This window comes from Cavia porcellus, unplaced genomic scaffold, assembly GCF_034190915.1.
Source record: "Cavia porcellus strain 051 isolate PalLab524CR breed Dunkin Hartley unplaced genomic scaffold, mCavPor4.1 scaffold_4, whole genome shotgun sequence".
Lineage (NCBI taxonomy): Eukaryota > Metazoa > Chordata > Mammalia > Rodentia > Caviidae > Cavia > Cavia porcellus.
The window spans coordinates 115491931-115508596 of NW_026947487.1; the positions used below are offsets into that span (position 1 = coordinate 115491931).

Below are 16666 nucleotides of genomic sequence, written 5' to 3' on the forward strand. Positions count from 1 at the left end.
ATGGCCCGTGCCGGCCCACCCTGCAGTGGCTGGGACAGGTGGCCCAGGCCAGTCTTCTGCTCCATCACCACACACTGCCTGTGTGTGGACTTTCGGGGTTTTTGGAATCAGGAGATTCCTCAGCAAAATGGGAATGTCAGGCTCTCAGAAAACAGTCAGAAAACCAGCTGCAGCCCACAGCAGCCGCCGGCCAGCACCCCCACCCTCTTCACAGCCAGCTGTACCAGGCATGCTGCCCCGGTGGGGAGCGGGCAGCTGATGAGTGACAGATCAGGGCTGGTCCGCCGGGTCGGGAGGGGAGGCCCACGGGAAGCACAAGGCTTCCTTTCCCTGCGCTCTGCCCGGCACGGGGCTGAGAACTTTCCACAGCCCAGGACTGTTCCTTCCTGGCCACCAAGGTTTCTGGACTCAGTGACCCTGGTTTAAACAAGCACCATTGCCAGAACAGTGCTGCTGTCCTCGTCCCTGTCCCTGGAGACTGTCTCCCTGCCCTGGTTCCTGGCTAATGCCACTGTGGCACAGGCCACCCCGATGCTGCGTGGAGAGGACGACAGGCTGAGTGGGAGATGTCACGGGTGGGGCGGAGGCTGTGTCCCGGGGAGGAGGAAAGCTCAGCTCTGCAGTCACAGTCCCAGATGCCAAGTCCCCATGTGCAGCCTCTGGGCTTATGCCTAGGGGAGGGAAGACAGCTCACTGCCCCTGTGCTGGCCACCTCTGGCCCCACCACCTCTTCTGGACGCGGCCCTGCTGTGTCCACATCACAGCTGAGAAAACCGAGGCCTGGGGACACTAAAGATCTGCTCGCGCCACACAGTGAGTCCCCACCCAGGGCTCTGACTTGAGGACCACATCACCCAGCACCCCTAGCCCACGTGGCCACCAAGCCACCTTAATTAGGCTCGTGGTCAGCACAGTGGCCAGGGCAGCAGGCGCCCTCCGTGGCTGGCCTCTTGACAGGGTCCCTTTCCCACCCCAACCGTGCTAACAGCGACGTGCCTGTGCCCTGCCCTGTTTTTCGGGCTGTAAAACCAAGATGTCCAAGTCCACAGTGCCCCGGGTGCCAGGAATGCGCAAGAAGGCATCTAAAGACAGAAGATTGAAGAAGATTCCGTGCTCCCTCCTGGGTGTTGGGCACAAGCCCAGGGTGTTTGTCCCATCTTAGCAAGAGCCAGGACCCTTCCCAGGAAGATGGACTGAGAATTGGATCTGTAAGACCGGTGACAGTCACACAGATGGACCTGGGACCCACCAGACAGATGCTGAACTGTCCAGAGGAGGAAACCACCCATCCCGGAGGTCAGCGTGTACTCGGGGTCACTCAGTCCCACGGGGAGCAGGAGCCATGCCAGCGGAAGCCCAGCTTGCACGGACAGGAGGCCTGGTCCTGCCACAGCATCGCTCATGCCACGGGACCTCTCTGCCCGGATTTCAGCTGGTAGCCAGGCCCAGGGGTCACAGAGTGGAGGCTCAGAGGCCCTGGTCCCACAGGACTGTGGTGACGGTGACCTTTGAGCAGGGGTCGAGTTCTCTGTCCTGGGAGAACATCTGGTTCCCATAGCAGTTCAGCCAGGTGCCACACACACCCGTGGCTGGAACGAGGGGACTGGGTTCTGTCCCGGTCGGTCCCCTTTCCCGAAGTTGCCTTTGAGCGGCTTCAGGCCTTGCCAAAGTGACCCAGAGCTGGGGGAAGCGGGGGCTTGTGGGCACCCAGCAGCTCTGAGGAGGAACCGTCTGTTCACCCAGGAAGCAGTGACATCCCTGGCCCAGGCGTCTCCGAGTGTGCAGAGCGGCCACTTAGCTCGGGATCCCACAGCCCTGTGTGGGGGCCGCTGGCCAGTGCTTTCCACTGTCCACGGCAGGAAGTGGCCCTCACAGAGCGGGTAGCTGCACTTCGATGAGGACAGCGGCACTGACGTCCATCAGAGCCTTCCCAGGAGGGTGCGTGGCTGCCAGGGAGCCTGAGGCAGGGAGCCCAGGTGGTCAGCACCACAGCCCGGGGCCTGGAATGGAAGACTCTGGAGCCAGGAGGGACCCGAGGAGGTTGAGTCCCCAAGCTCCAGGCGCGTGGCTGCAGCCCTGAGTCGCTCACCATGCAGTGGGGCTGCAGGAGATGTCATCACGGGGCCCCGACCCGGTGCCCAAGGCACTGTGAGCTCGACAGCCATGAGGGAAGACCGGGGCCACCTTCACCCTCCCTGGCTGGAGACAGCAGCGTCTACCAGGCTGCCGGGTCCCCGTCACCCTCAGAGGACACAAAGGCGTTCGCGCCTGGGAAGCGTCATTCTTCATCTCCCCAGGTCTCGGAGCACAGTCAGCCCCACCCCGGGTCACGGCTAGTCCTGGGGACCCGCAGGGACACACAATGCCCAGACTCCGGGCGCCCTCCTCCCTCACCCCCAGACAAAAGCAAACCCCCGGCTCACGAGCTCCCTCCTGCTCAGCTGGTGTCAGCGTGCTGGATGCCCCCGTGTTCCTCCAACCCACTCCCGCGGCCCTTTCCGGGCACAGGGACAAGGCTGTTCTAACAAGGAGTCGCTTTACTATCAGAGCATTCCCACTGCCCAAACGGACTCACGCACCCCCAGGCCACTGTGGGCAGGGAGACGGTGGCCGCTTTGGGTTTTCCACCATTTCCTGTTTATTGAGTGTTTATCCTTTTCCTGGGCCGCACACTCACAGGGTCACACTCACAGGACCAGTTGTATTAACACGATTTCAGATCCATGCAGCTTTTGTGTGTGTATGCAAGTTGATTGCTATAATCTGTGTGCCCCTCTGGAATGCCAGGGCTCCTCAGGAACCTAGTTAGGAGCCATCAAAAGCGTGCACACATCCGTCTGAAAGCCTCCTGGTGCGGCTCAGACTCACAGGGAAGTTTCCTAACCTGTGCCCTGTGAGTTAGGAACCTGCTTCTGGCATCTAAGCTGCGTCCCTTGACAAAGCCAGGTGCCCTTTCAGCAGCCCAAGGAGGGCAGGGACCGGCTTCCCGTCCCCGAGGTGGGAACTGACTGTCCCTGAGGTGAGACCCCTCAAGGCTGCAGACACGGAGCTCAGTTCACCCTGACTGCCCGCTGCCCAGCCTGCCCTGGAGGTGATCCGGTCTGCGGGAAACAGCACACATCCACACTCCGGCACTCTGGGAGTGCCGAGGCAGGATCCTGGTCACAGATTCCAATCCCACCTAAAGCACTTGGCCAGACTTGGTCTCCAAATGTAAAGGACGGGGAATGTAGCTCAGCATGGAGGCCTTGTGCTTGCTCACCAGGACAGCTTTAAAAAAGAAAGAAAGGGGGGCTGGGGATTTAGCTCAGCGGCATAAGCACCTGCCTTGCAAGCAGGCAGTCGTGAGTTCGATCCCTGGTACCGATAAAAAGGAAAAAGACAAAAAAAAAAAAAAAGGATATAAAAGAAAGAAAGAAGGAAAGATAGACAGACAGATAGATAGATACATAGATAAATGACTGTTTGGTCCCAACTCTGCGGACCCTCGGGCGTATGCAGACACCCCACCCCCCTAACCTCGGCTTCCTCCTCTCTCCTTCCCCCCTTAGAACACCAACCTGACCACCCAGGAGCACGAGAACATCATCGTGGTGAGTCCCTCGCGGCCCCTTTCTCGCCTGTCCCTTGGAAGCAGAGCTGGGCCCTGCGTGGTCCTCCTGGTTGCTTCCTGCCCCCGGGGCACCTCCGACTTAACCCCCAGTCAGAACCTGGCTTTGATTCCCTCTCCTGCGTGAAGTGAGGTGATATTTTCTGGGATTCAACAGTAATGTAAGCACCTGCGAGGTGAACCGTCTTCCCCAGGAATTTTAAGCTATAGAATATGACTCTCGATAGGAAGGAAGAAGAAACCAAACAGTTGTGTGTGTACGAGCCCCGTGTATTTAGACTCACAGAGGCTCGAGGCAGATGCAGGAAGATGTGGTCTCTGAAAAGCAGACGTGAAGTGCAAGGTAGAGTCCCAGAGTTGCTTGGGAAAGGAGCCAGAAAGCTTCCCAGAGGCAGGGACTTTAGAACTGGGTTTTGAGAGATCAATAGGAGTGCACTTGTGATCCCAGACAGCATGGCAAGCCACCCCCGCCAGTTTCTGGTACATAATAGGTGCTCAGGGAAGGCTGCTGAATTTCTGTGGCCACTCTGTGCCTTCCCTTGCTGACCCCAGCACCCGGTCACCCCCACTCCTGCAGCTGGTGTCAGTTCACGTAGCAGACTTCTGATCCCATGTGTGTGCCAGGCTCTGTCCCCTGGAATGGGAGCTTGGCAGGATGGGCCAGGCAGGGCTGGGGTTCCTGTGTGTGAGGCATCTGTAGAATCAAGACAAGACTTGGGTCTCGGGAGAGAAACCCTTAGCCCCCTCTACCTGGGAAGGAATGCCCAAGGACTTTCGGAGTAGGTGGCCAGGCCAGGGCTTGCATGGCACATGGGAAGGAGGTCAAGATGGCTCTCACAGGGAGAGACAGACAGGCAGGGGACCAGCGTGTGCAGAGGCAGGAGGTCAGGAGGCAGCGTGGGTGGTGGGAAGGGTGACACCTTCCCCTCCCAAGGGCCCCACTGGGCACTGCAGTCTGAAGCGACGTGGAGCCTGTGTGCTCATCGGGGCCTGGGAGAGCGGGGCCGACCCCAGAAACCCCAGCTGCAGTGACTGAGGCAGGGTGGCTGAGCTGAACTTTCCACTGGGCAGGAGCCGATGACCCGGAAGAGCCGGGTTTGGGGGCCCAGCCCCTCTCCCCACTCCACAGTGCCCCCTCATGGGTACCACGGCTGGCAGAGCATTAGGGGCCCTGGGAGCCCCCATCCCAGGCAGCAACTGTGTCCCCGTCTGACCCAGCGGCCCGCAGTCCCCTCCTGGCCGAGCTTGCCAATTTCTGGGTGCCCATTTCCTGCCGGAACTTGGGCTGCTTTCTCCATGGCCCTGACCAGGTGCCCGAGCCGTGGACTCTCGGTGGCTGACACCTGGGGTGGCACCGCACAGGCGTGGGCCTGGCATCTGGACCCAGCTGTGGTCCTGCAGAGCTCAGCATGGCAGTGAAGAATGTAGGCTAGCCAGGCACTGCGGTGCACACCCCAACCCCAGCTATCCAGGAGGCTGAGGCAGGAGGGTCCCAAGTTCAAGTCCACGGGTATCTTAGACGCTTCCCAAAACAAAAAGGGCTAAGTATGTGCTTGGTGGGGCACTTTTGCCCGGCAGGTGTGAAGCCCTAGATTTAGTTACTGAAAAAAAAAAAAGAGGCCTTAATGTTAAACCTGAGTCCAGTTCACAGCCGAGTACCAGCCTGGCCACGACCTTGGGCGGTGATGGGAAGGGATCTCATTTCCGTGAAACTACAGCCGCCTGTCTGTTTGTGGGAACTGCTTCCAGGGCCCCTGAGTATAACAGCGCCCACAGACACGAGGTCCCTCTGTGAAAAGCTGTGGCCTTGACACCTGCACGTGTCCTCCGGGCCCTTCGGCTCCGGCTCCCTCCTGCTGTCCGGCACTGTGGACGCTGTGAGGACACAGCTCCGTCTTCACACGGCGTCGCCTAGGGCACAGGGAGGAGGAGCAGCCTCCCTGTTCTGCTGACCTGCAGATGTTTTTGTTTGACCGGTTGAATCCCTGGGTGGGGACCCACAGCCTCGGCTGCTGGTTTCTCACACTGGGGCGTCCAGGAGTCCATGAGCGCGGTCAGGAACAGGCCCTGCCCGTCCCCAGGCATCATTGAGACTTTGCTCTTCCCTGGTAGCCTTTTTTGTAGCGTGGCCGAGGGGCTGTGGGATCAGTTACCCTGGTCTGGGGGCTCTCGTTGGTTTGTTCCTGAAGCTGAGGCCTCGCAGGGCAGCCCACGCTGGCCTCCACATCCTGCTCCGCCCGGTGGAGCACCAGGGAGGCTCACACTCGAGGGCAGACAGTCCTTCGAGAGGCTGTGCTGGGCGCTGTCAGGTCAGCAGCATCTCTGGGTGACCCAGAGGGTCAGGTGGCCCCTCTTTGGAGACAGAGAGGTCCCAGATGTACCCTGTTCTTGAGAGGCACCAGCCCACCCTGTTCTGAATTGGCTCTAGGTCACTTTTAGTTAACCAGATGGCCGTCCAGCCACTTCCTGCCAACTTAAGCCCCAGGCCTCAGGCTCCTGTTGTCTGTGAAATGGATCAGTCGGTTCCGTCTGTTCCAGGCTTACTGACACCGCTGCTGGGAGGGTTCTGTGAGCCCAGGCTCCTGGGTGCTGCTGGGCAGAGTCGCAGGACTTTAGAAAGACTCCATGAAAAGATGGGCTTATTTGTTAATTGTCCACTTAAAGCTGGCCACCACCGTGTGACCAGGACAGGACTCCCAGGCCCTCGTCCCTTCGTCTGTAGAAAGGGAAACAGTTGTGCTTGACCTCCCAGGTTTGCCGGGAGGATCCAGTGACACAGGGCCCCAGGAGTGCCAAGCCCACACCTGATGGCAATGCCAGGCCAGCCCCTCCACCTGCAGCCAGCGTGGAAGCCCACACCTGTAATCCCACCACTCTGGGAGTCTGAAGCAGGAGGGTCTCAAATGCAGGCCCAGCCTGGGCAATTTAATGAGGCCTTGTCTCAAGATAAAATTTTTTTAAAGGGCTGGGGATGTAGCTTAGTGCAAAGGCCCTAGGTTCCACCTCCAGTGCCACAGAATTAAGTAAATGAGTAGGAGAAGGTGGTGGCAGTGGCCTGCTGAGCCGGGGACTGTCTGGACCCAGCTGGAGGGCACTGCACCCTGCCCGGGTCCTTTCTCCAGTGGCTGCTTGGGGATGAGCCCCAGCGTCAGGACCGGTTCACCTGGCACTGACTGCTGGCAGGGCTGGGGCCATCGAGATCTCCCGTTCAGGGTTTTGTCCTCCATTGCCAATTTCTCCTCAAACAGTTTTGTCCCCAGGTGAGTCCTCTGTTCCCCAGGGGTGTGGACAGCACACAGGAGGACACAGACTCTGGGTCACAGACAAGGTTCGGGTCCTGCTGTGCCCTTGCAGACAATGCCCTTGACCCTAGTCTTTATCTTGCTAGCCTCACACCCACCACCCAGCATGGTGCAGGGATATCCAGCCTGTCCACAGCCATCCTCGTCACTGTGTAGTAATGGTCCTCGTGGCTTTGACACGAGAGGTGAAACTGGCATTGATGTGACTGGAGGAGTGGGTTACATTTCACCCCAAATCATTGATCTCATGTCAGTTATAATTCTGAAGTGTCGCTGGGCGTGGTGGCACATGCCTGTAATCCTAGCACTCGAGACTGAGGCAGGAGGATCAATATGAGTTTGAGGCCAGCCAGAACTACATAGCAAGACCCTGTTTCAAAAACCAGTGATTTCAAAGTGTTACCTGTGGCTGATGTCCGCTTTGTGGGACAGGGCGGCCTGGGTCCTGTCCCTAGCTCTGTGTGTCCGTCCATGGTTGACACTTGTGGGGAACTTGGCATCTGTGTCCTCTGTGACCTCATTCTGAAGTGTCCAGTGACACTTCCTTTCCCTGATGTCCTGAGCGACCACTGTCCTGAGCCGTCATTACTGTACGGCTAGGCGGGAGGCTCCCGAGAAAGTCAGCTGCAGGGGTAGTGAAGGGAACATCCTACCTTCATATCAGACGGCACGGGGCTCTGGATGGTTTGGGTTGTCACTAGAGCGGGGCAGGGGTCCTGGCTTGCAGTCATCAAAGCCAGTGATGTTGTCTGTCCACTTCAACACACAGACAAGACAGGCCACTATGGGGGCCATCGTGGTGGGGACCAAGGTACGCAGCTCTCCTGGGTCCCTTGTCTGAGCCTGCGGTGACTTCCTGGAGCAGCGACTGTCCTGAGAGGTGAAGTGGCCTGCTCTGATGGCCACACCACCAGCAAGTGGGAAACTCTGCTGCCGGCCTGAGAGTCACCCCTCGGGGCCTACAGGGCACAGGTCCAGGGCCCTTCCATGAAGCAGAAGGATGTGTCACATCCTATTTGCTTCCCGTGATGTCCTTGTAGTCAGGGACTGTGGATCTGTTGGGGACAAGGACAGCTGCCGGTGGGTCATGAAATCCCTAAGCTTCTAGGGTGGGGGGCTGTGACCAGATCCTCAGCAGGAGCCCAGCTTAGAAAACCTGCTTCCTCTGCCCATAGGTGGGTGGGAGACTGTGTTTTCACCGTGCATCACCCTCTTCCGTGGTCATGCTGGGCCCCGTCCTGCCACTGGCCAGCTGTCCCCTGCAGCCCCCCTCCCTGCACACCCGCTGGCCCTACCGTGCACATCGCGCTGACCGGTGTCTGTTCCTTGTCTTTCAGGCAATCGCTCCTCTGCTGGAAAACAACCATCCCCCTCCAGATCTCTGTGAATTCTTTTGCAAGGTAGGTGAGGCCGCAGCTGGCAGTGTCACGTGCACTGCAGGGTGGCTTTGCCTGCTCAGGGTCTCAGATGCAGATGGAGGGCACACAGGGCATCTCTTCTCAGGGCCACACCTACAGACTGGTGCAAGAACGCATCGGGTCGCAGCGCAGGGCCTGGGGAAACATCCTGGCTGCCTCTGGAAGCCATTTCAGCCGGTTTCCTGGATTCTTGACGTCAGGGCTGGGTTATTCTTAGCCGAGGCGCCTCCGAGCACCAGCTGGCCCACAGTGGGGGCCCGGCCGCGGGGCTTTCCCTGAACAGGGGAAGCTGGCAGCAGACGCCAGGTTAGCCTGTGGGAGCTGCAGTGCAGGGCATCTGCTCCTGGGACCCAGGTGCCAGCCCTGCAGCCAGATTCAGCATGTGCCCGGCCACGCAGGTGCCGGGCATCCTGAGTTCCCCAGGCCCAGTTGCAGCCTAGAGCCCATCCCGCACATACCTGCTTCCCCACCTCGATCCCTCCCTGGCTCCCCAGCATGTGAGTGCAGGGTCCCCGCCGCTTCCGTATCACAGGCTGCACTTTGGGGGGTTGCAACCTCAGGAGCTGGAGCTTGGAGGGGAGCCAGGGCTGTGCTGACTCCTCCAGCCCCGCCTCTCCATTGGAAGATGTCCCCACCCACACACCTGCTCACTGGAGTGCCCAGATTGCGGGTCTGGGCCCTAACACCCTCCCTCTGTCTAGCACAGGTGTGCACAGCGTGTGCTCTCTGGTCTGTGTGCAGGACACCCCAAGCATGTGCACATGTGCACACAGATCTTGGCTCCCCAGGGCATTCGAGGGTCTGTGTCTGCTCCTCTCAATGTCCAGCCCTCCCAGGGTGGAGTCCCGCAGACCAGGCTCCCCACACATGGGTCCCCTCTCCGGTGATCTGTCTGGTTTAATCCAGATGTGCCCACCCGTGCTCTGCTCTCCAGCTGTGTTTTCTCCGGACCTCCTGGTTTTCAGACATCTGCTCCTCACCCCTGGCTCTGCTGAAAGCCAGCCTCACACAGCGAGGTGACGAGGTTGGAGAGAGGGTGAAGTAGGAGAAACCGGCCTGGTGTTTTCTGCCTTTGGAGGGTAAAGCGGCCACAGTGGGCTGCGAACCTTGGGCTGTTTTCCCCTTGCGATCACACCCCAGGAGGAAAACAAGCCAGCAACCTGGCCTCGTTGGAGCTGCACTCTGGACCCGCTGGGCAGCGGGTCCAGACACCCAAGCCTGGAACCCAGGACCCGAGGAAGGTTTAACCTATCCGGATCCCCAGAAAAGGCCCAGTTGCTCCATCCCAGACCCCAGGCCCATCCAGGGCTTGTCATCCCCGCACCTTCGAGGGCTGCGCGGCTAGAAATGTGTTCAGGCAGCTGGGGGTGGGCCTGCCAGTGGAGCAACTCCGACGGCACAGGGCTGAGCCCCAGACCGGCCTGCGCACCTCTGCCTGGCTGTTACGTCACCCGCAGAGAAGTTCGGGGGATTTCCAGCGTCCTAGACCTGTGAGTCCTCAGACCCAGCTTCCTAGGCCCGCCAGGCCTGGCCTGCGAAAACTGGGCTCTGCAGGTCTCGTGAAAAGAATTGTGTCGGGCAGACTCCTTGTCTGTGTCACCCGCAACAGCCTCAGACTTCAAAATCAGAATAGAAAGCAAACAAAAGATCTTACGCCATCTGCTTTATTATTTTTTTTAACTACAAAACATGAAAGCAGGAGTAGGCAGCGCTGTGGTGCTTCTTGGGTTTCACTCGGATGAGCTAAAACTTCTGTCTAAACAGAAATCCACCTGCAGGTGTTTATAGCAACTTTAACCATAATTTCCAGAACTTGAAAGCAACCCAGACATCCCTGAGTAGATGCACGAGTGAGCCGCCACCACACGGCTGCCCTCTCCACCTTGAAGGGAGCTCTCAGGCCACAGAAAGATGGGGAGGGACCTTACACATGTGGCCAAGTGAAAGGAACCAAACCGCCACCGCCCCAAGTCCAAAATGCTCCCAGATTCAAATTTTTAAGTGCTGACATGACATCCTGAGTGGAAAACTCCATACCTAACAGCTCAGTGCCAAACACAGGCACGTGCTGGGCATTGTGGCACATGCCTGTAATTGTAACACTCTGGGAGGCTGAGGCACGAGGATCACAAGCTAAGGCCTGACTCAGGGACGTTGGTGAGTTAAGCAGATCTTGTTTCAAAATAAAAGAATCAAAGGGCCCAGGCTGTAGCTCAGTACTGAGACCCCATAGTTTAACCCCGGTACCACAAAACCGATACAACAGAAAATGTACTTTTAAAAAACAGATGCGTTACAATATTACATGGAATTGCCTGTGAGCCACAGTAAAGTTATATGGCGCTCACGTTTAAACTAAAGTCCTCCCATACTGCACTGTGTATGTGCAAATGTTCTGAAAGCAGAAAATACTTGACACACTCAGCCCCTTGCGTTTCAGATAGAGGACAGGAGACCTGGGTGTGACATTCTTGCAAAGGCGGGACTGCAGAGGCAGTCCGGATGGTGGTGTCGGGAGTGGGGAGGGGTATGGGGAGTGCATCGCCAAGGTAACTCAGGCAAGCCGTGGGCCAGGGGTGACAGACGTGCCCAGCCAGCTTTGTCCTGCAACACACCAGGTGGCTGTGGGGACAGATGCACATGGGACACTGCTCCACCTTCCTCGGTTACACTGTTAACCTGCAGCTGCTCACTTAATACAAAGCCTGGTTTTAAATCAGCTCTGCAGCCCTGTGCAGCGAGGGAAACAGGATGCCTGCTGGGCTCGAGGTCTCTGGCCTGTGGGAAGCGGGCAGCTCGGGCGGGGCGCTGACCTCCACGCTAACCGAGTCCCTCTCCCCCCAGCACTGCAGAGAGCGGCCCCGGTCCATGGTGGTGATCGAGGTGTTCACGCCTGTGGTCCAGAGAATCCTCAAGCATAACATGGTGAGTGCCCGGCACCATCCGCCGTGCCCACCCCAGCCTTTTGGTTTCTTGCAGATTCGGGAGCAGGGTGGGGCCAGCGGGTTCTGGATGGGGAGCTGGGGCCTCGGCAGCCTGCACCTCATTGGCTGTACTTTCTCCATTAAGGCAGCAGGAAGGATCTCCTGACCTTAGTAAGAATAACAGAAATGCCCTGGCCAGGGGGAGAGACCAGTGTTTCCAGCGGTGTGCCCTGTCCTCCAGGTCCCTGGGGTGGGCTGTGGGCAGAGTTTTTCCCAAAGGGCACAGGGTGGGAGGGAGAAGGGCAGCCTCTGTGGGTGCAGTGGTGCAGGCCTGTAATCCCAGCACTGTGGTAGGCTGAGACGGGAGGATGGCACGTTTGAGCCCAGCCTGGGCAACTTCGCAATTTGATGCGACTGTCTCAAAATGTTTATTGGAAAAAAAATTTACCCCCAAAGGGCTGACAATGTAGCTCAAGGCAGAGAGGCCTTGAGTTCAATCTCAGAACTGGGAAAAAAGAATAATTTAGTTTCCTGGTGGAGAAAATGACAGATCCAGCCGGGTGATCCAGGTCAATGCCAACAGCAATGACCTGTGTCTCCTGAAAGGACCTCGATATGAGCTGTGAAGGTGGCACTTGTCCCCACGGGGTCTCCCTCGCATACCCATGGCCCCAGACCACGGTGAGGGACGGTCTACAAGACCCCTCCAGAACTGTCCTGGCCACAAAAAGCAAGGAAAGTGTGAGAAGCTGACAGAGCCTAAGGTGGGGACGGAGCAGTCAGAGGTCACGCGTGCCGCAGGAGCCTCGGTGGCGCTCCCATGCAGGGAAGGAACACAAGGGGACACAGCGACGGCCTCAGTAAAGGATGGCCTTGGTTCACTTCCATAAATCCAGACGCAGAAGTTGGTCTCTCTATCACCTGAGGGCCCCTCAGTTTCATCCTGTCAATCCAATGACAGCGGCAAATAGCATTTTCCCCATACTGCGTGTGGGGAAACTGAGGCTTCCTTAGTGAGGTCCACTGCTTGGGCCCCGCTGGGAGTAAGAACAGGCAGGGTGCACAGTTCTGGGAGTATGTGACGTCGTCAGCCCTGTGCTATCCTGCGCCTTGCATGAGTCTGGGACCCCGAAAGGCAGGCAGGGAACCAGAGTCCGTCTTTGCTTGACCCTTGCAATCTTTCTCGCCCACATCCATGGCAGACATCTCCAGTTGATGGCCGGACTCTGCATAGGGATTTAGAGAGCTTCTCGGCCTGGGCAGCATCCCAGGCAGCGGCCACCCAGTGAATCGCCCTGGTCCTGGGATGAGTCCTCTTTCCTGTTCTCTCCCTGTGTGATCCCGTGCTGTCGTGGAATTGCAGCTTATTTCTGAGATCCTCTGGGATTTGGGATAAATGTGTTTGTTTTGGATACAAGGCAGGGCCTTCCTGTGTAGCTTTTTCTAGGATAGCAGGAGCCCTCCCCAGGTGGTGGCGAAGGTTCTGCCACAGTTTCCGTGCCAGCACCGGGGAGGAAGAGCCCTGTGCCTAACCATGGTGGGGTCCCCGCGGGTGCAGCGGGCAGTTAAGGGGGGGCCCGTGGAAGTCCAGAGTGCGGGTTCTCTGGTTCCTCTCACCAGAGACAGAGCCGCAAGCCCAGGGCCGCGAGGCCAGGGCGGTGCCCACATGAGCGGTCCTGCATCCACACTTCCTGTGTAGTCACAGGCTGTTTCCTGAGGGCCCTTGGGGAGCATCCGACATCCAAGGGAACAGTCAGCATCCTGAGGGCTCCCGGGCCTCCGCTGCAGCTTGTCCCTCAGGAGTTCAGGGACTTTCACGGCCTGGGGTGTTGTCCATGTGAATCAGACAGAGATCAGACAGCTCCAGAGTGAACGCTGTGGCCTGGCCCCAGGCTGAGTCCCTGCAGCCTTTAGGGATCTCGATGTGGGGTGCTGTGTGGCTGGGCTTGAGTTTATAGATCCTCCTGCCTCAGCTTCCCAGAGTGCTCAGCTTTGAGTTGCTTTTTAATTTTGGGGCTGGGACTCAGCACCTCTGCCCCCTGGCTGCTGTGTCAGCAGATTGCACAAAGCAGGGAACAGGATGAGCTGGAGACACCAAGCGCCCCGCCGCCGTCTTGCTGGTGAACCCTGTCATTTTTCCAGCGGGTTGGGGCAAGCCGTGTCCTGCCTCGCCCTTCCTGACCGCCCCACCCCACCCCTCCCAGCCGCAGGAGGGGCCGAGCCATGGTGCTGTCTCTCATAGTCTCTGCGTCTCCTGATGAGTCCCCTACCCACACTGTCACCGCCCTGCTGCTGGGGGACATCGGGCGCCTGTCACTCGGCTGGAGCAGACAGTCCCTTGGTCCTGGGCCGGGCCCCTGGGTGACACCTCAGCCACCATCTCAAGCAGTAGCCATCCCTGGTCCTGCTGTGACAGCGCAGCCTGGGTCAGGCGCCTCCATGCCCGGAGAACACCCTGCCCTCCCCGGGCCGGCATCCCACAGGGGATGCGCCTCCCTCACACGCTCTCATCTTTGTTCTGCCTGCTTTTGTGTCTCACACACCAGTCTGTTTTGTTTTTTTGAGATGGTATCTCTCTGTGGGTTCAGGCTGGCCTTGAACTCACCATGGAGCCCAGACTGACTTCAAACCTGAGATCCTCCCGCCTCAGCCTCCTGAGTGCCCAGATTACAGGCGTGCACTGCCATGCCCGACCTGTGTGTAAATTTTGAGGGTGGGTTTTCTCCAGCCTAAAGCACACAGTCACGGGCACTCCCATCATGTAGTCCAGGAGCAGGGCAGGGTTGGGACTGCCCAGCCCGGGGGCTGCCCGGGAGGCCTCATGAGGCACATCCTCTCCCTGCAGGAGGGGCCCGGCCTGGGGGCCCCCTTCCCCTCTGTCATTCACTCAGGAGGAAGGGCTAGCACCCCCTCACTAAGCATAGCAGCTTGGAGTGTGGGGAGGTGTGAGGAGCTGGGTCAGCCCAGTCCTTTGCCTGCTCTCCTGCACCCCAGGTGTTGAGTTCTACCTTGGTGGCCCTTGTGTCTGTCCCTGCTGCCCGCCCTGCCAAGCACCTCTGGTTAGATCGGAGAGCAGGGCAGGAGCCCAGGCCCTGAATACTAGGAGTCCAGCTTCTGGGGTGGTCAGGGGCTAGGCCCCGAGGGTCCCCGGGGTGGTGCCAGGCAGAGGCCTGGCCAGCTCACCTGACCACCAGGGGTCCCCGCCAGGGGCAGCAGGGCTGTGGCAGTGCTGTGTGCCAAGGCCAGCCACTCCGCATCCAGGGGGCTGGTGCTCTGACTTCCCGCCGCCACACTCCCGCTGCCTGGACTCCCCCCCCCCCCGCCCCCACGTGGTGGCTGCGTCCCCAGCTGCGCTCCTCCCCCTACAGGACTTCGGGAAGTGCCCGAGGCTGAGGCTCTTCACTCAGGAGTACATCCTCGCCTTGAACGAGCTCAACGCGGGCATGGAGGTGGTGAAGAAATTCATTCAGAGGTGGGTCTCGGGTCCCCTGCCCCCTTACGCCTGTACCTCCCCTCCCCTCTGTGACACCCAGTGAGGCCCGCGCCCCTCTGTGTGTCCCCTCTGTCCTCTCCACTGACTCCTCCCACCACGTGGGCCCTGGCTGAGCCCCTTGCTTGCTCTGTGCCCCTGAGCCGGTCGCTGCACCTCCGGAACCTGCTTCTTGGGGTGTGGGTGGGGCGCTGCAGCTGGGCAGGATGCTACAAGGGCCTCCAGGAATGCCCGTGGTCCTGAGTAACGTCAGCATCTGTTCTGTCCCTCTGCTGTGGTCCCTGGGTGCTGGCAAGGAGTCCCTGGCAGTGGCCCCAAGGGTTACCATCCAGAACTCAGGCATCGTCTCCCAAGCCGGACCGAGAGGCCACCGAAGACTCGCTCTTACTTGCTTCTAGTGTGTGGGAGTCCTTTTCTCTGCTTTTTTTATCTTTCCATTGTTTGGTCTGTGCCTCAGTTTCCCCATCTGTAAAATGAGACTCCTGGCTCCCACTTCATCAGGTTAGTTCCGGATGAGATGCTAAGCACAGTGCCGGCGCGGTGCCCAGGTTCACCGTCCTTTTGACTCTTCTTGTTTTGAAGAAAATCTTACGTCACCCACTCAGACCCGTTCTGGGGGTTCCTGAGAAGATACCACCTCCCACTCAGGATGTATTTCCACAGCCCCAGTGACCTCGGGGTGCCCGGGCTTGGTTTATGGGCTTTTGTCAGGGCAGACTATCTTAGTGACAGCATCGGCAGTGACAATTTCCCAGAAAGGTTTCGGGTGTCACCTCCAGGCCGGGAACAGTCTGTCCCACAGAGAGAGAACTGCAGCAGAGAGACAGACTGCCCCATGCTAAGATGACCATGATAAGCAGTGTTGGGGTGATTGCTCTGGAACCCCTGGGCAGCTGGGCACTGTCACTGAGGTTTTCCCGGGACTGGGCCACCTGATCCTCATTGTCACCTCAGAAGAGGGCACTGATTTCTCACGTCATGGTCTTGGACACTGGGTTGGCATCTCAGGAGCTTGCTGGGCTGCTCGGGTGGGTTCCAAGCAGGTGCCTTGGATCCAGAGTCCACAGCCTGCAGCTGGGCCCTCTGCCACCTGCATCGGGGCACCCAGGAGCCATGTCCCTGTGTCACCAGGCACACAGCTCCCTGAGCTGTACTGGCAGGGAGGGGTGGCCTTAGACCACAGTGCCCCTGAACCCTGCCCGTGCAGCCTGTCACTCACCCTCTGCTCTTTTCCAGCATGCACGGCCCCACGGGGCACTGCCCCCACCCCCGGGTCCTGCCCAACCTGGTGGCGGTGTGCCTGGCTGCCATCTACTCCTGCTACGAAGAGTTCATCAACAGGTCGGTCCCTGCTGCTGCCAGGAGGGCGTGGGTGGGGACCTGCTGCCACCCCATGTGGGGGACATGGCTGCTGGAGTGGCCAGGCTGGGGAGGTGGAGTAGCTGCTGCCAGGGCCCTGCCGGGGATGCTGAGGACAAAGCGGGCACCAGGTCAGCTCCGGTGGCCCCATGGAGCTGAGTGTGGGCATGAGCAGGAGAGAGGTAGGCCGTGCGTCTCCAGGCAGCCCTGGAGTGAGAGTGTGGTGCTTGCAGGCAGCTGTGCAGATGCACATGTGGAGCATGCATCCATCTGAATGCACACGCGCGTGTGTATGTGTGTGTGTTGTGTATGGGGCCAGGACCAGGCCCACCTCACGGTTTGCCCTGCTGACGCTCTGATTCAGTTGGTTTTATTTGTTTGTTTGTTTGGACTCCCTCTGGCCAGAGCTGAGAACTCCTGCCCTAGTGAGAGGCGAGGAAGGTGCTGTATTCATTCACCAGCTTCTCGGCTGTGATAAAATACTGACCTGAACAGTTTAAAAGGAGGAAATATTTATTTTGGCTCAGGATTCCAGAGGTTCAGTCCCTGGCCCCTTGGTGTCA

The 16666-nt window shown here is 59.0% G+C and overlaps 1 protein-coding gene and 1 long non-coding RNA gene across 2 annotated transcripts in view; one reads left to right on the forward strand and one right to left on the reverse strand.

Annotated features, from left to right (window-relative positions):
* Cmip (c-Maf inducing protein) overlaps positions 1 to 16666 on the forward strand; it is a 161936-nt gene that overhangs the window by 121353 nt on the left and 23917 nt on the right. Inside the window, exons 5-9 of the mRNA XM_063247706.1 lie at positions 3552 to 3593; positions 8250 to 8312; positions 11175 to 11255; positions 14623 to 14726; positions 15981 to 16085. Coding sequence (XP_063103776.1) covers positions 3552 to 3593; positions 8250 to 8312; positions 11175 to 11255; positions 14623 to 14726; positions 15981 to 16085 — 395 coding nt within the window. The remainder of the gene's footprint in view (positions 1 to 3551; positions 3594 to 8249; positions 8313 to 11174; positions 11256 to 14622; positions 14727 to 15980; positions 16086 to 16666) is intronic.
* Positions 2615 to 8738, reverse strand: LOC134475804 (uncharacterized). Its single transcript, XR_010047072.1, has 2 exons — positions 8208 to 8738; positions 2615 to 7967 (listed from the first exon to the last, which is right to left on the reverse strand). It is a non-coding gene; the product is annotated as an uncharacterized LOC134475804 (long non-coding RNA).